Source organism: Ursus arctos, unplaced genomic scaffold (assembly GCF_023065955.2).
Source record: "Ursus arctos isolate Adak ecotype North America unplaced genomic scaffold, UrsArc2.0 scaffold_29, whole genome shotgun sequence".
NCBI lineage: Eukaryota > Metazoa > Chordata > Mammalia > Carnivora > Ursidae > Ursus > Ursus arctos.
The window spans coordinates 7,726,085-7,753,388 of record NW_026622974.1 but is presented as its reverse complement, the minus strand read 5'-3'; the positions used below and the strand labels follow the sequence as shown (position 1 = coordinate 7,753,388).

Here is a 27,304-nt window from a genome sequence, read left to right as displayed (position 1 = left end):
AGAAAGAGATGATGTTGGAGAAAGAACGGGTGGGACTTGGTTTGGGGATTTTTCTTTGTCCTGGGAGAAGTCATTCCGTTTTGAGGTCATTTAATGGAAGCAAGATGGTGGTAAGTCACACGTGTAACTTGATCCAGAGAACAAAAAGGCTAACCCTCTTAGAAAACAAATGGGAATTATAGTCCCATTTCCCCTTGAAAACCACAGAACTGTTTTGGGGACAGCAGATTCTTTCATGCAAGGGGCCAGCAGCTCGGTTCAGGGCCAGCTGCGTTACCTCACACCTTAACAGGAATCTGAGTTAGCACAGGGGGAAAGTAATGGGAGGCCCTGTGCGGGGGCATTATGGGAAATTCTAAGGGTCATTAGTCAAAGTAAGTAGACTAGCTAAGAAGTCTTCTTGAGTAGCAGGTCTGCTCACACTGATATACTGAATCAAATTTGTAAACATCAGTTCATCTTCTAATAACCACTGGTGAGAGCAGGAAGACTACCGTGGCAGCCACTTTGCACAACACACATGAGGACAGCTCTGCACAAACATACAAGCAAGGACGCCAGCCACTGACAGCCTGTGAATGGATGGGCTAAGAGACTCCACTTAAAGGAAAGAAAGAACACTAGCCACACCTTGGGGTTTTCAGTTAAATTTTTGGGAAGAGCAGTTTGCTAACTGCCTACAACGTTTCCTACCTTGAATGTCATTTCTTCTTTTCCAAATAATAGCAATTATCATGATAATAACCAGATGACCTATTAGGCACTTATGACCTGGCAGGCCCTGTGCAAGATGCTTTACATAAGCCATTTCATTAAATTCTCATAACAATCCCATAAGATAAGAATTACAGTCTTCATTTTATACGACCGAACTCAGAGAGGTTGTGTATGGTATCCAGAACCTGAAAAATATGAATGTGAGTTTAATGTTGTGGTTCTCTTTCTTGGTTCCCTTTCCAGGTGCTCTCCTTCTTAGGTGATGACCTAGACTGCCATATTGTGTTCATTCATCCATTTGTTCATCCATGCATTTGTCCACAAATTTTTTATTGATCATGTCCTCGGTGCCAGGCATTGTGTTAGGCTTTGGGGAAACAGCCATGAACCAGACAGACACTCCCCTTGCTCTCATGGAGCTTGGATAGAGGTGAAGGTCATGGGAGGGCAAGCATCCCTCAGGATTTTAGTAGATGTTAGAGTAGAGATGGATGAAAGGTAAATAGATGAGCAAATTGTGATGTATTCATAGATCACGATAGAGTTCTCCTAGAATAAAATAGAATGCACAATAAAATACCGTCGCTATGGAATACTACGAAGTAATTAAAAAAACAATTGGACTACCGGCACACACAACAACATGGATAAATTTCAAAAGCCCTATGCTGAGCTCTCGAAGTCAAATACCTGACCATACGCTGTATGATTCCACTTATATCAAACACCAGAAAAGGCACAACTCTAGTAATAGAATCCAATTCAGTTGCCAGGAACCAAAGGGTGGGAGTAGAAGGAGACTGACTACCAAGGACGAAAAGAAACTTGTGAAGTAATGAAAATATTCTGTATCCTGTGTTGGTGGTTATGTAACTCTATGAATTGTCAAAAATCAAGGGATTGCATGCTTAAAATCGGTAGATTTTATTGTATGTAAATTATATCTCAATAAAACGGAGTTTAAAAAATCGGGATCCCTGGGGTCCACATCCCACCTCTTCCACAAAGGTACTGGATAACATTGGGCAAAATCCGCAATCTATGGTTTGGTTTATTCTTTTATAATATGGGGCTAGTGAGACTTGTTCTGCCTCTTTTATTACTATGTCAAGAGAATTTTAAATATGGAGAGATGTCTTCCCATATATCAAATGCTTTGTAAAGATGTACTTTAACTGTTATTGTTTCTGCACTGAGGGCTGCGCTATCTTCAAATCAGAGGCCTGGAATGAATTTAATTTCATAGGTTTCATGACAGCTTGGATTTTGATCTTCTTGTAAGAAGAGCAGCTTCTGAGGCTCAGATAGGGTTTCATGGTCCTGCGTCCACATGTTTTAGAGAAGACCCAACCATCTGCTTTGGATTTGGACCATCATGCGGCTGAGCAAATGGAAACGACATGTTCTGAAGCTTTGTCCCAATCACCACACACATCCCTGCGTGATTAACAAGTCCATGTCCCCTGTCTGGCCAGATGAGGGACAAATGCCCACGGTGGATCCATGGATCCTGGTCACAAAACCAAATAAGCAATTGATGGCTGGCTGTATGTTTAGAAAAGCTCTTGATTCTTAAACCTCCAGGGATTTATCTCTCTACAGCCAGCTATTTTCCTGAAGAAACAGAAATTCTGAAGGCAATACTCACGCTACTCATTTTTATTGTATTGTATTGTATTTATTTAGTTTAATATGTGACTGATTTCTCAATTCCATGCACTAAGAAGGAACATGAGTAACACAGGAATCCAGCTTGATATAGTAACCATCCAGCTGGTATTTGACCCAGTTACCAAAATGTACTTGGGTCCGTGGTGGATGCCAAGGAGAAAACCAAGAAGAATATTGCACATTTTTGTCCTCAAGGCCCTTAAGTTTAGCTTCTCCTGAGAGTTCAGCCTCTTCGTTTATTGGGTCAGGAAAAATATATATATATAGTGTAATAACATGCCCATTATGGAGTATTTAATATTTAAAATTTTTTAAATACATTAAAAAGAGGAGAAAAATCACCCCAAATCCCACTTTTGACATATAGTCAGTTACCTTTCATTTTTTAAAAAAACATTTGTATATGTATATTTTATAATAATATAAACTTTTTATTCACTTAAATTTTGGCCGTCAGGTCTTTCAAGGAAACAGTGAGTTAGAACGTCATCTATTTTTCCTAAATTTTCCCTCTTGAGAATGGTTATCAGTGCTCAATCTTCCCTCAACAAGCTCCCACCAGTGCACAGCCCCAGCAAAAAAACTGTGGGCCCTCAGATGCCTCAGCTTTTTAGAAATAATGTTTATTCAGTTTTCTTATAAATGTATAGTTATAAACTTAATTAACAGTTTATTTTATAAACTTAGTAGTTATTCAATATAAAAAAACCTCGAAAACAGTGTAGGAAAATACTAACTTTAATCCCATTAACCAAAATAACCACTGTTAGCATCTTGGTATAGGTCCTAGAATTTTCTCTATGCTTTTTTTCCCCCCATACAAAAAGTTACATTACATTCATAGCCTGGCTTCATAAACGTCTCCCCATGTCAGTCGATATTCTTTAACAACATGTTTTTCAGGGGCTACATATAATTCCGCTGAATGGATATACTGAATTTAACTTATCAAGTCTGTATTGTGGATATAGAGGCTTTTTCAGTTGATTTTGCTTATCACAGTCAATGCTACAGGAAAGATCTTTGCATTTCCAATTGTATGTACCTTAGATTATTGCCTTGGAACAAATTCCAATAAGTGGTTGTGAATCAAACGTATTAAGCTGTTCTATTTTTTTTAAAGGAATGTAATTTTAAAATGATGTCTCATTTCCCCACCCTCTGAAAGCATGTCACAAAGGTGAAGGTGGTTTGAAGTCCTTTAGCCAAAGATCCCAAGAACGCAGAATTAACTCTTTAAGAGGGACACAGGTAAGACTTTTCAAAGCAGCATAGGAAGATTCTGAACTCACTTCCTCCTGTAGACACACTGAATCTACAACTACGTATGGATCTGTCCCCTCTGAAAAAGACCTACAAACTAGCAGCACAGCTCTTCAAAACAAAGAGTAAAAGGGCTACATCCAGATGGTAGGAGTGACGGAGACATGGTCTCACCTAAAACCCCATTCATAGTGTGGCAACCCACAATGAGAAGGGGTCTCACAAATTCAGAGCTTCTCCCTGAGAACTGACCCCAACCCTTGGGACCTGCAGCGGACGGATGAGCTCCCCAAAATGTCTGACTTTGAAAACCAATGGGGGCTCATGTTCAGGAGATACATCTCTTTAAGTGTTTGTGCACAGACTCACTCACCCCAGAGACCAGTGCAAAAGCAGCGCTTTGACAGGCACCTAGACTATATGGGAAGGAGGTTCATTTGCTGATCTTAAAGTGCCTTCCAGAGGAGCAGAGGCCTGCTCATACTCTCTCCAGGGACGGGGACACTGGAAGGAATCATTTTTGTGCTGTCCCACTTCTTGAGAGCAGGTGTCCCAGCCCTGCACTCTCCCACAACCTTGCTAGAGGTGGTGGGCATGTGCAGCCCACACAGGGGATGCTCCTTGATTGCCTGACTCTGGTAGTCAAGGGGCTTGTGTTCCTGGGTCCCAAGAGACTGTAACTGTAATTAGAGAGAGAGTTTTTATCAGGCTAATGCTCCCCAGGGCACTACATAAGTAGCAGACTAAAAACATACCCCCTTTTCTATGAAAAAGGCCTATTTACTTGTCTTAGAACTTCTGCCTAAGAGGTAGAATTCAGGGTTTCCAGATATCTAGAGGTTATGGAGGAGCTCTCAGGAAATACAGGCTGGGAAATGCCATGTTTGTGCTCTTCCTTGGCCTTGCTGCAGCTTCTGGTATCTCCTAGAAAGGAGCTTTTCACCCAGGGGTTGCCCCCAGATCTCTGGTCTGGAGGCCAGCAGGGGTTACTCCTGCAGCCCCACAGGACTGTATATACTTGCATACTTTAAAAGCTTCTGCTAAGCCCTGGCTTCCAATCAACCTGAAACTAGGTGCTGACTGAAATACTCCTTGCCCTATGCTTTGAAAAATTGACAGGTCTTGGCACACCCTCAACTACTGGGACCGATCAAGAATAAATCAAGCTGCTTAGACAATCCAAAGGTTTAAGACACAACCAAGAGCTAGGACAAAGTTGAAAGATAAGTCTCATCCCCTCTACAAGGCCACTCCTTGAAGAATGAGAGCGATAGCTGTTTTGCCCAACAGACAGAAATAAACGTAGAGAGGATAGCAAAATGAGGAGACAGAGGAATATGTTCCAAATGAGAGAATTAGATGAAACCTCAGGAAAAGCCATAATGCAATAGAGTTTAGCAATTTATCTGATAAAGAGTTTAAAGCAACGGTCATAAAAATGTTTACCGAACTGGAGAGAAAAATGGATGAATACAGTGAGAACCTCACCCGAAATAGAAAATATAAGAAAGTAGCAAGCAGAAGACGCAGAGCTGAAGAATACAATAACCGAAACAAAAAGTACACGAGAAATGTTTCATAGCAGATGGATGAAGCAGAAGAAAGGATAAGTTACCTAGAACACAAGGCAGTGGAACTCACTCAAACAGCAGCAGAAAGAAGAAAGAATTTAAAACAGTGAAGATAGCTTAAGAGACCCATAGGAAAATGTCAAGCAGAATAACATTTACATTATAGGGTTCCCGGGAGGAGAAGAGAGAAAGAAAGGGATAGAAAGCTTATTTGAAGAAATAATGCCTGAACACTTCCCTCACTTGGGGAAGGAAACAGACATCCAGATCTAGGAATGCCAGAAGGTTCTGAATAAGATGAACCCAAACAATTCCTACCAGGACACATTATAATTAAAATGTTAAAAATTAAAGAGACAATCTTAAGAGCAGCAAGAGATAAAAGCTTGTCACATGCGAAGCAGCCCCCATAAGACTATCGGCAGTTTTCAGCAGAGACTTTGTAGGCAAGAGGGAATGGCAGGATGTACCCCAAGTGCTGAGAGGGAAAAACTTCCAACTGAGAATACTCTACTTGGAAAGATTATCATTCAGAATTGAAGAAGAGATAGAGCTTTCCACATAAACGAAAGCTAAAGGAGTTTATTACCATTAAACTGGCCTTAAAAGAAATGCTAATGTAATTAATGTACTGTGATGTAATGTTCTTTAAGGTGAAAAGAAAGGGCATTAATTAGTAATAAGAAAACATATGAAAGTATAAATCTTACTGGCAAAGGTAAATATACAGTGAAAGTAGTGGATTAATCCCTTGTAAAGCTAGAATGAAGGTTAAAAGACAAAAGTAGTAAAAATAACTTTAGCTACAATAATCAGCTAAGGAATACAAAAAGTATAAAGATGTAAAATGTGTTATGAAAAACATTAAAGGAGGGATAAAAATGTAGAGTCTTAGAACGCATTTAAACTTAAATTGCTATCACCTTAAAAGAGACTGCTATATACATGGGACGCAAGCCTCAGGATAACCACAGAACGAAAACCTATACTAGATACACGAAAGGTAGGAAGGAAGGAATCGAAGCCTGAGACTGAGGAAATCATCAAATTGCAGGAGAAGAGAACAAGAGAAGAAGAAACAAACAGATAGGAACTACAAAACGGGCAGAAAACAGTGAACAAAATGGCAATAAGTACATACCTATCAATAATTACTTTCAATGTAAATGCACTAAATTCCCTGATCCAAGGACAGAGAATGACTGGATGGATAGAGACAAACAAAAACGCAAGATCCATCTCTACGCCGCCTGCAAGAGACGCGCTTCGGGAGTAAGGACCCACACGGACTAAAGGCGGGGGGATGGGACAAGATGTTCCACACAAATGCAAATGAAAAGCAAGCTAGGGAAACTATACTTATATCAGACAAAATAAACTTTGAAGCGAAGACTATAACAAGGACCTAGAAAGGCATTATATAATGATAAAGGGGTCAATGTAATAAGGGAATATATTTGTCAATATGTATGCACCCATCATAGAAGCATCTAAACACATAAAGCAAATATTAACAGACATAAAGGGGGAGAAAGTGACAACATAATCATAGGGGACGTTAATACTCCACTTACATCAATGGGTAGATTATCTAGAAAATCAATAAGGGAACATTGGCCAGAAATGACACATTAGAATAGACGGACTTAATAGATAAATACAGGCTCTTCCATCCCAAAGCAGCTGAATACACATTCTTCTCAAGTGTAGATGGAAGGTTCTCCAGTGTAGATCACATGTTAAGCCACAAAACAAGAATCAATAAATTTAAGAAGACTGAAACCATATCAAGCATCTTTTCCAACCACAGTGATATGAAATTAGAAATCAATGACTAGCGAAAACCGAAAAAAATCACAAATATGGGATTAAGTAACACGCTACTGAGCAATCAGTAGGTTAATGAAGAAATCAAAGGAGAAATAAAAAAGTACCTTCAGACAAATAAATATGAAAATATATCTATATCACTGTATTGAACACCTGAAAACGATATAACACTGTATGTTAAGTAACTGGAATTAAAAACTTAAAAAAAAAAAGTTTACAACACCCAAATATGGCTCGATACAGTCAATATATTTAATATTATCAAATCACAACAACTACTGTTAAAGCCCTTCTTTCCTATGCCAAACTTTAAATGATGAACTAAGTAGGAGACTTTCAGTTAAATATCCCAATAAAAACTACACAAGAAAAATGTTTAATGCCTTACATAAGGTTGATTATCAGGGGATGTTAACGATAGAAAAATGATTCTCAATTGCATGTGTTATGAAAATCCCATGGACTCCTGGGGCCCTCGGGTGGCTCAGCTGAAAAGACTGACTCTTGATTTTGGCTCAGGTCATGATCTTGGGGTCATGAGATCGAGACCCATGTCCTCCTGCTTAAGATTTTCTCTCTTCCTCCCCTGCTTTCTTGCTCTCTCTCTCTAAAAAAAAGAAGAAAAGAAAATTCTATGGACTTCTGAGTCACAAGTTTTCATTTGTTAAGCTGCCAAAAATTCCACATTAGCACACATAGGGTTGCTAAAGTCTGTCATGTTGCGTAGGATATTGCTAAAACTACCCAGGAGAAAAAAAAATACTCTAAAAATGCCCAGAAATTATTATCACAGACTTGGGTTGTAAAGCAAAAGACAAAAGACTATTCAGAATTTTGGTTTTTAAGTAAGGAGGCATTGTTTTGAATTACTCTTACAGATTCTTTGGACCAAAATGATTAGAAAGCAATTTAAAAAAAAAAAAAAGAAAGAAAAAGAGAAAATGTAAATACAACTTACCAAAATCTATGGCATACAGCAAAAGCAGTTTTAAGAGGGAAGTTCATAGTGATAAAGGCCTCCTTAAAGAAATAAGAAATATCTTAAGTAAACAGTCAAATTTACACCTAAAGAAAAAGAACAAAGCCTAAAATTAGTAGTTGTTTTGTTTTTTTGGGTTTTTTTATAGGAAAGAAAAAGAGGAAAACAAATCATTGTACAATGGTTTTGTGGCTTACAAAAGGCAACACAAAATTGAAGACTATTTAGATAAATAACATGGACAAGGCCAGGTCTATTCTTCCATTCTCTGTTAGATGCTATGATACAAGTAATAACAGATTTAGCAAGAGTGGCAAAATGTGTTCCCTGCAGTAAATCCTTCAAATGAGCTAACAGGTATGAACTCAGAGATGACAGATCTCTTAAGGAGCCAAAGAAGTCAGCTTGTGTTATCTGTGTGCTGCAACCAGAACACAGCCAGTTTTCAATATCATTACTCCACTTAATCTTCACTCAAGCCCTTGGATATAAGTTACAGACTGAATGTGTGTGTCCATCACCACTGCCCTTAAATTCAAATGTTGGAGTCCTAGCCCCAGTGTGGCTGTATTTGGAAATGGAGCCTCCAAAGAAGTAATTAAGGTCAAGCGAAATCGTAAGGGTGGGGCCTTGATCCTTTTAAGAGACATCGGGGAGGCACTCCTTCTCTGTCTGAATACAAGCATCGAGGAAAGCTCCTGTGAAAAGAGAGCAAGAAATTAGCCATCCACAATCTTGGAAGAGCATTCTCACCAGAAACCAAATTTGCCGGTACCTTGATCTTGGCCTTCCCAGCCTCCAGAACTGTGAGAAAACAAATTTCTGTTATTTAAGCCCCCCGGTCTGGGCATTTGGTTATAGGAACCCCAAAGAGCTAAGATCACATGGGTATCATCACTATTGGCTACATTACTGATGAGAAAATGTTGACCAAGAAAGGTTAATAATTTGTACAACGTCACACAGTAAGCCACAGCCAGCTCTCAAATTCAAGCTCTGTCTGATACCACAGTCCCTGTTCTATTTGCTTTATCCCCTTTGCTCTAGGAGGGGAAAATAGTGACAATTTCAAGTGTGATTTGAGACACTGTATTCAGCCTTTCTGGGCCCCAAGACATGTCCTTTATCACGTGTCTCAGTTCCTGAAAATCCACCATTAAGCAATCTTTGTCCAATGTTCCAAAGTCTTTGCCTGCTTTTTGGAACCTCCTATAAAACTCTGAAACCCCTAGAAAGCATATTATTTTAAGCAAAGAATTGGACATGTAGCCCCTCCCCAAAGGTACAGCCCACCTGAAATGGTCAGAATACTGCCTTTGTCTAAGTCTCAAGACTATGGGCCTAACCCGTTGCTCCCCAATGCCAGGATGTTACAAACATCAAACGAGGAGGCTTGAATCAATAAGTGATCATTATTAAAACTAAACATAATTATATAATTTAGAACTACTGAATTCTATTACACAATTTCATCTTGAAACTGGGATAGAATGAAAGTTTATGGAGGAAAATAAGAGAGAAGAACAAGTTCTCCATCATACCCTTGACATTTTTTAAATCTCATCAACACTTCCAAGCCAGGCACAGACTTTCTCTAATCCCCTGGTTATTGATTAATATCCACGTGGACACACAGTCACAAAAGATTTCAGACTGTGCTGCTTAATCCTACAAAAACATGTAGATCACCCAGCCATTAACTTTTTTAGCCGTCATTTCGAGCCACCATTCATTCAGGCCTGCTCTTGCTCTCCTATTCCCTACCTCAGTTACCATCCACCCAATAGCCCCAAACCAGAAACTTAGGAACCATCCCGGCCTTTTCCCTCTCCCAGCAATTAATCTCAGTTAAGTCTGTGGATTCACCCTCATAACCAACTCTCAAAACCATCTGCTTCACACCCGCCCCAAGACCCCCCATCCCACCCCAGGTGAGTGTCACCACTCCCTTCCACGACTGCCTCACCCTCCTAACCTGTCCCCCCACCAGCTCACGCTATGTGGGGTGGGAAACGTCAAACGTGTTTAAAGAATGCAGAACAGTAGGCTACTAATAAAAGTTTTTATATTTGCCGTACTATCTATATGTGGTTCTCTTGACACATATCTATGTTCATGTTAGTTAGCTGTTAATGCTGTTTTCATGAAAGGTCTCCAATTCTTATCAGCACCTCAGGGTGCGAGGTTTTACACTTTGAGGACAAGTCACTTCCATTCTTTGAGCTTTCGTGTCCTTATCTGTGAAATGATGTTATTATATACCTCAACGTCTGAGGTTACGCCAACATTCTAAGGTTCTTTGATGTCTTAAATAGACTTAACCACCCACTTGCAAGGTTTTGCTTACTTTCGTAATTCAGCGCTAGGGATTCAGTGTGCACTTTGGTGAGGGACGTGCAACGTGGTTAGACCGTTTAGAACTTCAGGCCTGGAACCTTTCTTTGGTGTTCTATAGACCACAAGGGGGCACCCACTTTCTAGCAAGTTGAACATCAGAGGCTTGGCTTCGCCGAAGTCGTTCTCTTAAATTTCGGGAAATTTCAGTGAGCAAAGAATTATAAATAATGTAAACTGTGCCTGTAACTTCCTGAGATATTTCAAAACATAATTGTTAGTGCAGATTGATTTCAATTTTAAGAAGAAATATCTCCACAAATTGGTAGAATTTGTTGCTTTACCCATGATATCGGAGTTCTGAAATATATGAAATTTGTATGAAGTTGGACTTGAGGTTCTATTCGAAACTAGAGAGAATCCCCATTCCTTCACCAAGTTCCTACTTAATTCCGCTTGATCTACCTGCAAGGGTTTATGGAGATGAGTTTAGATGAAAATGACCACCTGAATGTATTGTTACAAGGCAGGAGTTTATTGCTGAAAAATGCATGTTAACTACATTAACTATAATAGATATTTCTAGAAGAAAAAGGTAAAATGAAATCATAACAAGTCCAATTGTTTTGAAATGTATTTATTTGAAATCTCCACCAAGTAAAAGAAAGGTACCCACGTCGATAGCATGTCTGTACTCAGCAACATCATATTTTTGATGTTACATGGTGACTTTGCCAAAACAAGGACATATGACACTTTCATCATCAAAATGATTCTGGGCACAATTCTTCACAAAAACAACAAAATATTTTGAGGATCAAATAAGCAGTTTTGCCGGAAGATTCTTCTTGAGAGAACTTGGTTCAAGGGTACACGTTTATGGGCCGTAGGTAAATTATAGTGGGGTTTGGTGGTGGAGGTTGGTGATGATGAAGGGGTGGGGTGCAGCGGGTAGGGATAAGGGAGGGGAAGAGAGGGGAGACCAACTGGAAGGGGTCGGAAGAGGGCAAACAAACTAGTCAAAGGGACCTTGTCAGACCGGCAGACATGAGGTCAGCACTTCTGACACCAGAGAGCAGCTGTCATGCAAAGTGGACTCAAAGAGGACCCAGAAAGTCCCGTCAAAGGCACAGCAGCCACCCAGAAGGATGGTCAGGGCATCGGGAGAAGATGTGAGAGGTGACGTCCACAGGACTCCTTACAGGAGGTGGTACAATTAGTTGAAAAACATGGATGTTTTCAATTTGGGTTTGAGTGACCTTGAGAACACTGACTGGCGTCTCCCTGCCTCAGTTTCTTCAACTGTAAGATGAGGATACATAATACCTACCTCTCAGTGTTGTTGTAAGGATTTAATAAATTAATACATAGGAAGCCTCCCGTGGTAAGTACTACAACAACATCACCATTATCACGGTCCTCCTCTCTTTGTCTTCATCAGCATTTGTACCTTTATCATTATCCCCTTGGATCATTTCCCTTCTAAGGTCTGTTGAGGAAAGTCCTTAAGTGGACGTCCTGTGTGCCTTCCCACGCGTGAAAGCTAAATCGAAAACAAAACTCTAATGAAGTTGAACATACACCTTCCCTATGACCAAGCAATTCCACTCCTGGGTATTTACCAAAGAGAAATGAAAATGTGTTGCAAGTAAAAAGTCATGTACCCAACGTTCACTGCAATTTTTTTTTATTGTAGTAAAAACATTGAACATCAGATCTATGCTCTTAACAAAATTTTAAGTGTAAAAAAAAGTATTGGTAACCCCAAGCACAATGTCGTACAGAAGATCTCTAGAACTTACTCATCGTGCGTAACTGCAACTCTTCTCCCATTGAATAGCAACTCCCAATTTCCCCCTCTCCCCGGCCCCTGGCAACCACCATTCTACGCTCCGCTTCTATGAATTTGGCTAGTTTAGGGACCTCATATAAGAGGAATCCTGCAGTATTTGTCCTTTTGTGATGGCTTATTTTATTTAGCATAGCGTCCTCCAGATTGAGCCAAGTTGTCCCATATCCCAGGATCTCCTTCCTTGGTAAGGCCTAATAATAGTCCCTCGTGTGTATACACCCCATCTTCTTTACCCATTCATCTCTCAATGGACATTCAGGTTATTTCTCTATCTTGGCTGTCGTGAAGAATGCTTCACTGCAGTTTAATTATAATGACCTCAAACTGTAAGCCACTCCAACGGCCACCAACTAGTGAATGAATAAACAAATCATGCTATATCCATCCAGGGAACAAACCACCGACACAATCAGTAACATAGACGAATCGCAAATACATCATGTTGAATGAAAGAAGCCCAGCACACATTCAGGCATTCTACCGATTTCCGTATACGAGGTTGGATATGCCAAACTACTTTATGGTGACAGATACCAGAACAGAGGTTGGCAGGGACAGGGACCAAGGTGTTAAGACAGACTAGAAGTGGGCATGGGGAAACTGTCTTGGGCAACGGGAACGTTTATGATATAGATTTCACAGGTATACACACTGAACTGTTCACTGAAGCTCTGTGCATTTGACCTATGTAAATTATACTCACTATCATTGTAGTGCTTCGGAAAAATAAGACAAAACCAAACAAACAAGTCTATGATATTTAGCCAAGAAGCTCTCGCAAAGCAAAGCTGGGCAACCAAGATATAGTGAAGGCAGCACGTGCACAGCTAGCTCTCCTGGCAGACAGACAGAAGCCTATAGTGAGGAAGAAAGCAAGAGCCACTTTCCAGAAGAGTGAGCACATCCACAGCCATTCAGAAAAATAATCAGCTGACAGAGGCCACCCCAGCAAAAGGATTCCCTCTGTGAAAGCTGAATTGTCATCAAGCATAATCAAGGTCCATGAAAAGGGTTGATGGGGCCCACCCCGAATATTTGTGTATTTTCCTCTTAATGTGTCTATTAATGTGTCTCTTCACTCTCCCACCAGGTCCTCTGCTCTCCCTGCAAAGTATGTCCATAATCCAGCTGCTTCTCACGGCCTTCCCTGCAGCCCAAGCCACCATCATCTCTAGCCTGATTATGGCAATAAACTTGGTGACTCTTGTCCCCACTTCTACCCCCAAACCCCTACAACCTCTCCTCAGCACTGTGGCCAGAGATGCACTTAAAACTCCGTAATAGTTTTCTGGGACCCTTACAATGAAATGCCCAATTTTCGCCATGGCCCACAAGGTTCACATGAACCCGCTGCTGACCACGTCTCCAACCTCAGCGCCTTCCCTGAGGCACACCTCCCCTCCCCTCCCCAACTGGCTTCTTGCTCCAGCCAGAGCAGCTTCTTATCCCAGCCCAGACGTTCTGGACTGGCCCTAGATACTCATTACTCCCTGCACCTGGAAGGACCCGCTACCACAGCATCTTGCTTTCACTTCATTTAGGCCACTGTTCAAACGGCCACTCCTTGGAGATACCTTCCCTGAATCACCTTTATAAAATGGCACCCCTACCTACCATTTTCCCTATCAACCCAGATGATGGTTAATATTATGTGTCAATTTGACTGGGCCATGGTGTGCCCAGGTATTTGGTGAAACATTATTCTGGGTCTTTCTATGAGGGTATTATTGAATGAGATTAACATTTAAATTGATAGACTGAGGAAGCAGGTTGCCTTCTATAATGTGGGTGGGCCTCATCCAATCAGTTGAAGGTCTGAATAGAAGAAAAGGACTCTCCCCCAAGTAAGAGAGAATTCTCCAGTCTGGTGGCCTTTTAACTGAGACGTCCACTCTTCCTGGTAGTATGAGAATCTGCCACCTTTCGGACCTGAGTTGGAACACCGGCTCTGTAAATTTTGGATCTGCCAACTTTCATTATTGTGTAAGCCAATTCCTTATTACTTCTCTCCCTGCACCCCCAATAAATGTTGCCCTTCTGTATGTCTTCTTTGGAAAACTCCAGAGCTTTTAACCACATGGCTATGCTGCCTCCCAGTGGCATCTCTTGCTTGGGTTATTCCAGCATTTCCTAGCTGGTCTTTCTGCCTGAATTCTTGCTGGGCTCCCGGTCGTTTGCCATGTCACATCCAACCCTACCTAAACTCCTCAGAAGCTCCCCATTGCCTTCAGAACGCCATCCAAGTGTCACACCATGGCCAACTGTGACCTGGCTTTACGCCTCCTCCAAGGCCACCCCCATGGTCACCATGACTCCGGCCTTCCTTGCTCTTTCACACACATTATATTTCAGCCTTGACAAGCCCGCTTTGGTCCCTCAGACTCAACACACATCCTCTACAGCCAGCCTGCAGGGTTCTCTCCCAACTCTTCTGCTTACCTCCAGCCTACGCTTCCTGTTTTCATTCCCATGCCACTTCCTCCAAGAGGCCTCCTTGGACTTTTCCAGACTACTTTATGGGCTCCAGATAATAGGGAGCCCTGGGTCTCCCCTTTCACAGATAATCAACTTCCTTGGTTTTAGTTGTTTGACTTCCTGCCTTCCTTGCTGGACGGGAACTAGTCTGTTTCACTGGCTTTAGGAAAAGCAACTAGCATGCATAATATGTATTTTTCAGTGGTTGATTGAATTTATCAGTAATAGAGATATGATTATCTGCCCTTAAGAACCCATCTACCCATTTGTATGCAATTTCTAGAAAAGGGAAATCTACAGGGAAAGAAAGCAAACGAGTGCTTGCCAGGGACTGGGAGTGGGAATGGGGAGTGCCTGCCTAAAGGACAGGAAGAATCTCTTTGGTGTGATGGAAATGCTCTAAAATTGGATTGGGGTGATAGTTGCACAATTCTCTAAGTTAACTAAAAATGTTTGAATGGTACGCTTGAAAGGAGAGCCATAGCCATGGCGTGTAAGTTATACCTTAATAATTTTTTTTAAAAGAATTCATCCAGTGTCTGCCGGCTCATTGCCAGAGACTTTTCTGATGACGGAAACAACACCCCAAAATCTTACGTAGCTTCACGTTTTTATAAAAGCAGTAATAACCAGACTTCACATGTCACAGTCTCATATGCCACTCTACCTTCTCCCCGGAAAGTATTTTGTGACTTTAGATTCTTCAGGGCCTGCAATCATCAAGCTTCATGGCAACTGATAAGGAAGCCCAGAATCCCTGGGGCACCTGGATGGCACAGCAGTTAAGCGTCTGCCTTCAGCTCAGGGCGTGATCCCGGCGTTATGGGATCGAGCCCCACATCAGGCTCCTCCACTATGAGCCTGCTTCTTCCTCTCCCATTCCCCCTGCTTGTGTTCCCTCTCTCGCTGGCTGTCTCTATCTCTGTCTAATAAATAAATAAAATCTTTAAAAAAAGAAAAAAAAGGAAGCCCAGAATCCTAGAGCCGTGAGAATTCCTGTACTGAACATTAAAAAAGAAATCTTTGTAGATGAATTTTCTCAAAGACTAGCACGACGTGCCCAAGTGTTAGAGAAGAGCAGGCCAGAAAGAGGAAAATGACTCAGACCACAGGAGCTGTTTTCTCCAATTTTTGAACCCTTGGTGCAAAGTTGCTAAACAGTCATGTGGTTGCAAGGGGATAGAAGTTCTCTGATTTCCCTTCTGCAAATTTGGCAAGAATTTGGAGTTCTCTAGCCCAACGTGGGGGAGCATGTGTGAGAACAGGCAGGACTTAGGCCCTCAGTCATATTCCAGGAGGAGTAGCTTCTTTGTCCTGGTCTGGTCAAATGACACGGGACAAGGAATGACTTGCCGAGGGGCTGCTGCTATACCCGCGAAGATGGAACATGCCATGACGCTACGGTACAGCGCCCAGACGGAAGCACCATGCGGCTTCTCAGGCCCGATCCCTGGATGGCTCAAAGCTGCTATGACCAGAACTATTTTTTTTTTAAGATTTTATTTATTTGAGAGAGAGAGAGAGCCTACAGGAGCAGGGGGAGGGGCAGAGGCAGACTCCCCACTGAGCAGAGAGCCCGATGTAGGACTGAATCCCAGGACCCTGAGATCATGACCTGAGCCAAAGGCAGATGCTGAACCGACTCAGTCACCCAGGCGCCCCTGCTGTGACCAGAACTTTAAATACAGTCTCTTAAAAGAGAACATGTAAATTATGTGGCCCTTCCTCCATATCCCTTCCATATTACCCTCAACCTGTCAACTTGCCTCATACAAGTAAACAAATCCCCTGGCCAATCTGACTGAGCAGAAGGGTGTTGTTCACCAGAAATACCTTAGATGACCCAAGACCCAGTCACTGTTTGTATTTTAGGCCAGTCATCCCCTCTGCTTTCATTTAAATAGGGGTGTGTCTGCAGTTATGGAAACCACTGTAATTCAAATCAGGAAAACTTACCATGGACATGCTTAAGTGTTTTGTGCCATGAGCCCCTTTGGCCATCTGGTAAAACATTGGACCTCTTCTAGAAACAGTGTTTTTAAATTAAGAAAATAAAATGCAGAAGATAATAAAGGAAATTAATTTTATTAAAATGCAATTATCAAAATGTTAGAATAGTAGTTTATGATATGTTTATTAATGTATTATATAAGTAGACACGGGGATACTTGCAAAAGTTACTATAATTTCCAACTAATGACAAGTGTTAATGTTATTTCAAGATACCTGAAATATCATCGGGATATTTCATGATCTGAAATGCCATGGTTTATAATATGATGTTAATATTGAATGAAAATATATGAGATGTCTGTGTGCAGCGAAGTCGTAGAAATTGCTAATATTTGAATTTTGTTACCCAAACTCACAGTTGAACGAAATGCTAAATATCAGTATGAGTAAAAACAAAGGTGATTTTTTCCTCCCCCAGAGTTTACATACATCCTAAATTCTACGCGGTCACAGGAATGCTTAGTATAGAAAAGACATTAGCAATTCTGCCTCAGGAGTTCTAAACCTAGTTGGGCTTCACAAGAATTTAGTTGACTATTGAAGAAATAGAAATTCCCGGGACCCAACCGTGACTTACTGAATTCGAGTCTCTGAAGTAAAATCCATGTGTTTTTTAAAAACCCCAAGGTGATTCTGATGCACAGCCCATTAGGGAATTCATTGAACTTTCAGTATTTCCAGAGAATTTCTCTAAGAATTTCTGATGTGTATGGCCTTTTCCCTGCCTCAACTCTCAGGAACCTCCTGATATTTTGCAAGGCTTTATGTCAGTGTGTGAGTTAAGTAAACATTAATTCCTTCCTCCCATAAAAATAAGTAAGGTACCAATTACGTACTGGAACGTTTATACTTTTTAGTGTATCATATAATCACGCAACCACAGCAACTATCAAGATACGAAACAGTTACATCACCCTAAAACTCACCTGTGCCTCTTCGTAGAGAGCCCTCCCCTCTACCTCCAGTCCCTGGCAACAACTGGTGTTTTGTTTTTTTTGTTTTTTTTTTTTTAAAGATTTTATTTATTTATTTGACAGAGATAGAGACAGCCAGCGAGAGAGGGAACACAAGCAGGGGGAGTGGGAGAGGAAGAAGCAGGCTCCTAGCGGAAGAGCCTGATGTGGGGCTCGATCCCAGAACACCGGGATCATGCCCTGAGCCGAAGGCAGACGCCCAACCGCTGTGCCACCCAAGCGCCCCAACAACTGGTGTTTTCTGTCCTAGTTGTGTCTTTTCCGGATTTTCCTAGAAATGATTCAAACAGGACTTTGAGCCTGGCCTCCTTTTATTTAGCATAATGCATTGGGATTCATGCATGTTGTTGCGCGTATTAATCTGTTCCCTTTTGTTACTAAGTAATACTTATTTCATGGTACTGATGGACCAAGCTTGTTTATCCACACACCAGTTAAGGACATTTAGATAGTTCCCATAATTTCTGGCACTATGAATAAAACAGCTGTAAATACTTACACACAGATTGTATATGAATGTAAGTTTCATTCCACTCGGGTACATATCTAGGAGTGGAGTTGCTGGGTCCTATGCTAGGTGTATATTTAACTATATAAGTAACTGCCAAAATATTTTCCAAAGTGGCTGTACCATTTTGCATTCACACACACACACACACACATGCACGCACACACACGACAAACATGTTCATAACTAGATAAGGAGGACTACTCATGAGAGCAACGGATCCCATGCTCACAGCTGGTATTTATTACAACCTACTTACACTACCCATTCTGGATTTCCTTTGCCTTCAGCAAGCACCTCAGCTGGTCATGGTTCTGATCACACAGAGAGTAAGAGAGTAAGCTGTGCTAAGAGGGTTATTTATTTATTTATTTATTTATTTATTTTTAAAGAGGGTTATTTAAAGTGGAGGATGTTGGGGGCGCCTGGGTGGCTCAGTCAGTTGACTGTCGGACTCTTGGTTTCGGCTCAGGTCATGAGCTCAAGGTGGTGGAATCAAGCCCCATGTGGGTCTCTGCACTTGGCGGGGAGTCTGCTTGAGGTTCTCTCTCTCCCTCTGCCCCTCCCCCCTGAAATAAATTTATAAATTTAAAAATCTTTTAAAAAAAAATAAAACGGGGCTGTTGGAGAAGTGCATGTCTTCTGTATCTAATTCTCAGAATTGTTGAAAACTCCAGTAAAATTCAGTTTACAGGTGAGGAATCTAGAGAAGTGGAGCAACCTGACTGTGGCCCCACAGCCGGAAGGGTTAGGACTCCTTCTAATCCAGGCAGGCTTTCAGGGCTAGGCGAGCATTAGCCTGGTGGCCTCGTGCAAGTCACGCAACCTCTCAGAATTGCAATTTGTGATGTCACTGGGGGACAGTAAGACCTGCCTCGCAGGTGAGTCATGAGATTAGATATAAGACATGCTCAGTACAGAATTCACGTTGCAACAATTTCTTCATAGTGTCCTCCTCCGGTTGTTCCCATCTGCTATACACAATCTCTTTCTCTTCCCAATGCCTCACTGAGATGAACAATCAAAGGAGGACTCAGCAAGGACAGCAGGAGGCCATGGGGGTATGGCTCCAGTAAAGGACACTTATCGGTTTGGTCTAGGTTTGTTTGGCCAATGGAAGACAGACTGATCCATGCCATGAAACTAGACAGGGCGTATTTATGGACTGGACAATGGAAAGCCTCATTTGACCCATACGGGGCATTATTCCTGGCCCTCTTCAGGATTCTCAGGAGAAAACCAAGCCAACTTTTACAGGAACATCATAGCTATCACACAGACCTGTTACAGAACGCCAGTGGCCCCCTTAGTCCACACATCTCATCTCATCCCCTCCGCAACCCCAGGAAGGAGGGATTATTTTGCCTGTTTCATAGGGGAGGGTATAAAGCTAAGCCCGCTTGACTCATAAGCCCATGACTGTAAAATACTGTACTAATTAGAGAAGATGGCTGGTGGAAAAAGGGGGAGAAATCAATTCGATATGCTGAGAGCAAAAGAGGAAATATTATTATGAAAGCAGTATTTCACAGATTTCCTGAGTACAGAACCAGAACTGGAAACCAGAAAGCTGTGCATGTGCGTGCATGGCTCCACCCCCCCACCTCCCACCCCACCTCCCCACCCACCGCACCCGCCATCTTTTACCTCAGTCTTCTCTCTCTCTAGCTCTGTGGAGCACCTTCGGACACTTACTCAGCCCTGTGTAGAATGAGCCACTCCATATTTCTCTGGTTATATGCTACTGGTCTATCCTCTCATGATTCCTTTTCAACTTACCAGGACAAGAATCTTTTACTATTTTTCCTTCTTTTTTAATTTTTTTTCTTATTATCCAGGTGGGGATGTGAAATCTGAGGGAGGCCACAGAAATTCCTGAATCCAGCTTCCTCCTATGTGGGAGTCTTATATATCCCCAAAATGTGCTCACCCTTCTGCATTTGGACACCTCCAAGGCAGCCAGGTTTATTGTGGGAGTCCTGGCTGTTAAAATACCCACCGTGTCCTGCTCCTGCCTCTATTAATTCCCCCACAAGGAGCTTACCAAGGCTGAGGGAGAAGGCCTGGGGGGCAGGCTCAGCCCCAAGGTTTCCCAGTTCCTCCACCCCACCCCCGGCCCCTGGCCCATGAGCTCTGGTCATCAATGTTCCCCTGAAATGGGTGCCTAACCACACCAGGCGAGACTGCCACCGTCCTCATCTAATCTCTGGGCAAGATTCCCTGCTGTTTTTTCAGCCCAGCACATGGCAGCTGGTGCTCAGGGGGATATGTTCCTCCAGATGAAGACCCTCTGTAGGCAGCTCAGGGCCCAGAAGTGCGAGTGGAGACCCCTCTGCTCCTGAGGAGGGCCCGGCCAAGAGGGGAAGTGCAGAAGCCAATCCCGCCCCCTCCTCCCCACCCCCAGCCCGGCTCAGTCACAAGCCCTGTCTATGCCTTTCTGAGGATGTGGCCAGTGTTGAGGGTGGAGCTGAAATTGTGGAGAGGGGACTCTTTGATGTGGCTGAGTGCTCTGAGATGGAGGGGGCTTAGTGAGGAGAATGAGGGCCCAGGGAGGGAGGAGCTCATCAGAGGGGAGGGGAGGACCCCTAAGAAGACTGGGTCTCAGGCTGAAGGGGGAAACTACAGGCCTTTCTCTTTCCCAGCTTGGGGCCACTCAGCGTTGCAGCCTGGGCCTTTTTCCACTCCAGCGCCACCCCCTCTCCACCTGCAACCCTCTGCGTGGGCTGTGGCTAGCAGTAGGGGGAAGCGTGAGCTCTGGGAAAGCATGGACTCTGCAGAGACGCCACGGGCGCTGTAGGGCAGGGCAGCGTCGGAGACCCCCGTACCCAGAGCTTAGGCTCAGAGGCCAGAACCAGCTGGCTCCCCGGAGAAGAATCTGAGTGGTCCAGCTTGAGCCAGGTGTCTTCTAAAGTTCGTACCCCAGTGGAGGAGCTAAAGGAGCGTGGCAAGCAGGAACCACCCCTGGGAATTGCTGAGCAGAGAGAAAGGGGATTGAGGCTCAGGCTGGATATAAACACTAGAAAAGATATCTTCTGCACGTGTACCACTTTCCTATCAGAGTTTCAACCCTTGATTCATTGCAGAGAATTCGAACCAGGCATGGCCTGTATTAACACAAGCATTGATTGAGGAATGTGTAATGATGTGAGGCACCCAGAGACATTGATTTAGGTAGAAAAACTACGAATCCTAGCATGCGGAGTAGCCAGTTGGAGTGCATCAGGCCAGCTGCCTGGTGGACACCAAACAGTTTCTGGTTTCCACTGCAGGGCTGTCTGGTGGGCCAAAAAAAAAAAAAAAAAAGCAAGCCACCCATGTGATTTTAAACATTCTAGCAGCCACATATTTTAAAAAGTGGAGAGAAAGAGCTAAAATATATGTTAATGATATATTTTATTTAACCCAATACCCAAAATATGATCATTTCAACCCGTAATCAATAATATCGTGAATGAGCTGTTTGACATTTTTTTATTCCAGTATTCAAAATCTGATAGGTATTTCACGCGTAGAGCACATCTCAAGTTGGATGCGACATTTTCACTGGAAATACCTGATCTGTATTTAGATTTCCTAACATGCACATCGAACAAGTAGGGCCGTAATCACATGTTCTAATTTTTATGCTACCTTTCATTCGTTACGTGGGATAAAACTAATTCTCGTCCGCGTTCCCAGGATTGCTCACCGAGTTGGTCTATCGCCCAGACTGTTCTTCCTACGGAGAAGTGACCCTTGGTTAAAACAACCAGGCTGGGATGGTTCGCCTCTGTCCCACGAAGGAGAACCACAGCTGGAACCTGCGAGCTCCATCTGTTCACCTCTTTGCTTGGTTTATGTGACAACAAATCACTTTTGTCACAGATTAACTGTAGTGAGTAGGCAGGAGATTTCTGAGATTTTATTGTTACTTTTCTCTTTTCATTGAAGCAATCAAGTCCTTAGGGAGAGCTTTCTTTGCCCCTTGAAATTCTATAATGGCACATATGGGGTCAGGCGATGCCGACCGGGCAAATGACTGGTGACACTCGGCCCTTTTCTGGCAATCCTCGTGGACAGGGCGTATCAGCAGGGAGGCAGCAGCTCCGCAGAGAACACTAGCAAGGCTTTGGACAGAATGGCAGGTCCTGAGCTACCTGTAGAAGGCGTCTGGGTAACGGTCATAAGTAAAATCACATAATGACAGTACAGGTCTCACACTCCTAGTCTGGTCCAGGGACAGTCCCCCGCAGCAGACATGCGTGCCAGAGGCACCGATGATGCTGTCCTTCTCACGCTCTTCTCTCCTTTGGATGGCCCAGCCTGGTGGGGCCTCCAATTGTCTTATTCGTTTTCTTATTAGTGTTTCGATTTGAGGAAGGAAGAGACAGCTCCAGCTCCCTTTTCTTGGCACCCCAGTCTTCGTCCTGCTGGTCCAGAGGCAGCCCCTTCTGCCTGGCGGTGCGCCGGTGGTCCCGGCACTCGGGCTCAGCCCTGGAGAGGGGGACACGGCAGCCCTCAGCACCCAGCTGGCCGGGAGAGCCTGTCCCGGCTGCAGCCTGGGCCCCTCTTCCTGCCCTCTGCACACAGCCTGGCCACGTCAGCGGTCCAGGAGAGAAGGAAGGAGGCCAAGTTCAAGTATCTCTAAGTGCACCCTTTAGGGATGCCTCAGACACTAAAGAAGTGACTATGGGATGGAGAAACATGGCAAGCCCCTGAGCGGGAAGTTCATGGAGTCACGGACGGGCTTTAGACCACGTAGTATCCCTCCTCTGCCCTGTTCCTTTGACCTTTGCCACTTTCTAGCCTATCTCAGTGCTAGTATCTCCTGTCTCAGGGAACTGAATGTCCAGCACGTCTCTGACGCATCTTTAAATCCTTTTTAGCATCTAGTTCAAAGCCATGAGCATGGCAGGGCTCCAAAATATTTGTTGACTAACACATTTACTAGAAAATTGTTGAATACTGTCTAGGCTTCTTCTGAAATTCTCTTATATCGTTTCTCTGCATCATCCTAGCCCGGGAGCCCACCTGCTTGCAACAGGAGGCGTTAAGAAATTCCTCAGTGATCCTTATCCCTCCACTACCCCTGCACGTCCTCACACGTACACACAGCCTATGCACATTTCCAACTTGATGCCTTCACTCCAAATCAAGAATCTTTCTCCCTCCTTCATTAGTCAGATCTTAGCCATCTTTCAAGGTCCAGATTAATTTCCCCTTAATCAGGATTCCTTCTCTCTGAACCCACTTAACTTTCAAAAGGGAAGTTCCTCGTGGAAGATGACGATAACTAGAAATGACTTGCATGTGATGTGGCTGACCTTTGTTGTTTTTGTCTGCTCAGCTCTGCCTGTCCACTTTTCCTGGTAATGGCACCCCCCACTCTCTGGAGAAGTACTCCTCCTCCCCTTCAGTCATGCTGGGATCAGGTATCGTACTCACCCACCCACTCATCACTGGGGAGGGGCTGACATTTCTGCAGAGAGAGTCAGCAGAAGATAGCCAAGGACAGGATCCCGAGGAATTTCAGCATTATAAAGGCATGCAAGAATAGGAGCTCAAGAAAATCATGAGAAGAAACGATCAGATAGGTAAAAGGAGAAATAGGAGAGAATAGCACCAAAGAATCTGAAGGGGCTCCACGAATCTTGTACCATGACCCATTTCAAAGTTGGTGTCCCACCTCTCTCATCCGAGATAATTTTTGAATCATCTAAAACAATAATTATAAGTTATACATTGTTAAAATTATTATAAATATGCATCATAATAATTATAATTTTGGTATAATACAAAAACAGTAGATTTCACATAATCTGAAACAATATAGTTCCACCCAAATTAGTCATTTCAGGGAAAAGAAATAAAAACAACTCAAACGACAGTTGGCTGAATTTGCTTGTTTCATTTTCAGGGACCTCAGACCACTGAGTCGGCAAAGACCTTGACCCCAGGCTCCTGCTTCTCCGCCCTTTCTCTAATTGGGAATAAATGAAGCTTACTTCTCCAGGAACGCCACACAGGCGGTCTGCCCGTAGATTTGTGCGATCCTCTTCGGCGTGTCTCCAAAGAAGTCGGGGGCGTCGATGGCGGCATGCGATGCATGGAGAATTTTCAGCACATTCACATGGCCTGACTCGGCTGCAAAATGAGCTGGGGTCCAGCCCACATCAGTTACCAGGCAGGGCCTGGCTCCATATTGGAGAAGGAGCTGCATCACTTCCATGTGCCCTTAGATGTAACAGGAAGAAACGGGAGGAGGTTAAGATTAAAATGTCTCTGCCCGACTGAGGCCAGAGAAGGTCTAGATAGTATAAAAGAAGGGGTGACATTTGCTTTGAAGCCCTTCCAGTTTCCTAGCATCATTCCCTCTTCCCTTCGTCCTCTCTTACCGGGAACTCAGTGCTCCACCTTGAACCCATGAACTTTGCTTCCACCAGAGTCCTGGGCTCTGCAAGGATTCCCTCTACTCCCTCCAGGACACTCCCTTCTCCTGTCCATTCTCGCAGGTCCTTCCTAGGAATCTTGCTTTCCCTCCCAAGTCACCCTACGCATGCCTATGCGGGCACTGATAAGGCTCGCTCCACTTTCTACCTCTCGATGGTGATTTAAAGGCAAGTATTCTGCAACAACGTGGATGGACCTCGAGGGCATTATGCTAAGTGAAGTAAGTCAGATAGAGAAAGAGAAATATCATATGATCTCACTTATATGCGGAATCTAAAAACAAAAAGACACCAAGATCATAGGTAGAGTTAACAAACTGGTGGTTGCCAGAGGGCCGGGGGCGGGGTTGGCTGGAGAAATGGGTAAAGGGGGTCAAACGGTACAAACACCAGTCATAAAATAAATAAGTCCTGGGGATGTAATGTACAGCATTATACTATAGTTAAGATAGTACAGTATTCTATAGGAGAGTGACAGTAGTGAATAATACTGTTTTGCATATTTGATGGTTGCTGAGAGAATAGATCTTAAAAGTTATCACAAAAAGCTTTTTTGTAAAAAAGAAAAACCCAACAACTTTTTTGTAACTACATGTGGTGGTAGATTTTAACTTCATTTACTGTGATGGTCATTTCATAATATCTACAAAAATTCAATCGTTATGTTGTATACCTGAAACTGATACTATGTTGAAGATCAATTAAACCTCAATAAAAAGTATGTTAAGTCCCACTTACTTTACAGGTAGCACAGATTAAAAGCACAGGCTTTTAGGTCCAATAGATGTGGGCTCATACCTGCCAGTAAGTAACACTTGCTAACTGTGGGATCCCAGGCAAGAAACGAAGGTCTGAGGCTCAGTTTCCTCATTTATAAGTGAAAAATGTTCCTTACCTCATGGAGCTCTTTTGAAGTGCAAGTGAAATCACAGACATAATGCATATAGCACGATGCCCAGCATACATGTTCGCGAAAAGGTGTTTTAGTACAGCTACCATCACTTTGCACTCAAATTTTTGCAGAATTCCCCCAATGATTTCTCTGCAGCCCATCTTGCTTCCTGCCAATCCACTCTCCATACAGAAATCAAAAGAGCTTTTTAAGAAGCAAAGTTGGGGGCGCCTGGGTGGCGCAGTTGTTAAGCGTCTGCCTTCGGCTCAGGGCGTGATCCCAGCGTTCTGGGATCGAGTCCCACATCAGGCTACTCCACTGGGAGCCTGCTTCTTCCTCTCCCACTCCCCCTGCTTGTGTTCCCTCTCTCGCTGGCTGTCTCTCTGTCACATAAATAAATAAAATATTTTAAAAAATAAAAAAAAAATAAAAAAATATATAAAAAGCAAAGTTGATCAAAAGCTAATGATGATGTATGGTGACTAACGTAACATAATAAGTAAAAAATAAAATAAAGTAAAACAAAACAAAATAAAATAAAAAGCAAAGTCAACTATGACATTCCTTTACTTAACGTTCTTCAGTGGTGTTCTAGGGCTGAAGACTTTGACAAGACCAATGGCTGAGATTTTGCCCCTACTATCCTCCAATTCTGTAACTGAGCCATGTGAGGCGTGGGGGATACAGCACTGAACAAGACTGAGTCCCTGTCCTGCCTTTCCTATTGGAGGTCAAGAGCACAGAGCATTAATATTAATTGAGAGCAAACTGTGCTAGGCACAGTACGCCCATTATCTTACCGAATCCTCACCACAAGACTCCAAGGTAATCACTGTTTCCATTACGTAGGTGAATAAATTAAGGCCCAGAAACCTTACATAACTTGCTTAAGGTGCTACAATCAGTAAGTGGTGGTGCCAGGGTTGACGTATTCCATTTGGCTCTCAAGAACTGTTTCTTTCCACTACGGCACACAGACTACCGACTGGTGGCCTCATCAGTGGTGGGCTCAGAGGGCTGGATTCTACCCAGGCTTTGTCCACTCACCTTTGATTGCAGCCCAGTGAAGTGGGGTTCGGTCATTCCAGTCCACATCCTTGTAGTTTGGGTCACAGAGACCCTTTTTCAAAATCTTTCTCACTAAATTGTAGTCCCCTGCAGCCACGGCTTGGTGCAGCTTTGTCATGTCTGACATTCCGGTCAATTCCATGACCAAAAAAAAAAAAAAAAAAACTGTAGGGAAAACATAGCGCTTAGGAAATTCTCTACAGTTCTTTATTCTCAGTAAGCGATTCCATAGGACTCTTTATCGTGTACTTTCTTTCTTACCTCACAAGTTCGCTTGTGTGTGTTCTGCTGAGGCGTGTTTGGATTTCATACACTGTGGTTAGTACATGCAGTCCTCTCCCTAAGAACTATCAATGGCTCCCCTCTCCCTACAGGAATATAGGATGAACTCAAAGGTTGGCATTTTCTATTTGGCCTCAAGCCACTTTTCAGTGCTATCCACTACTCCTATTCCAAAGTGCTAGTAGTGTGATTCTGAATCAGTCGTGTAATTCTGTGCCTTACCCTTCTCATCTATAGCATGGGTATAATTTGCCAAAGTTGTTGTGAGGATACAAGGACAATCTATGTGAAAAATTTACTGATCGGACACAAAGCTGGTACTCCAGAGAAATTTAATACTATTGGTACACCAGTTCTGATGGACAAGATGTAAACATGCAAATACAATGCTTACAAGTTTTTTACAACATTAAGACATAAATCCACAATTCTCAAACTATAGTCTAC

The 27,304-nt window shown here is 43.0% G+C and overlaps 1 protein-coding gene across 1 annotated transcript; it reads right to left on the bottom strand.

The window, feature by feature from the left end:
• Positions 1 to 21,640: 21,640 nt before the first annotated feature.
• On the bottom strand, positions 21,641 to 26,717 carry ANKRD66 (ankyrin repeat domain 66). The gene is made up of 3 exons (XM_026506951.3): positions 26,555 to 26,717; positions 24,172 to 24,400; positions 21,641 to 22,660 (listed from the first exon to the last, which is right to left on the bottom strand). Exons 1-3 carry the CDS (start codon positions 26,715 to 26,717, stop codon positions 22,459 to 22,461), a joined length of 594 nt encoding a protein of 197 aa, XP_026362736.1. The 3' UTR covers positions 21,641 to 22,458.
• Positions 26,718 to 27,304: the final 587 nt, after the last annotated feature.

Coding starts and splice junctions, on each gene's coding strand:
- ANKRD66 (XM_026506951.3), bottom strand. CDS start 26,717: ATGGAATTGACCGGAATGTCAGACATGACAAAGCTGCACCAAGCCGTG. Junction 24,401..26,554: donor TCACTGGGCTGCAATCAAAG/GTGAGTGGACAA, acceptor GTTACATCTAAG/GGCACATGGAAGTGATGCAG. Junction 22,661..24,171: donor TGTGTGGCGTTCCTGGAGAA/GTAAGCTTCATT, acceptor CCCCCTCTCCAG/GGCTGAGCCCGAGTGCCGGG.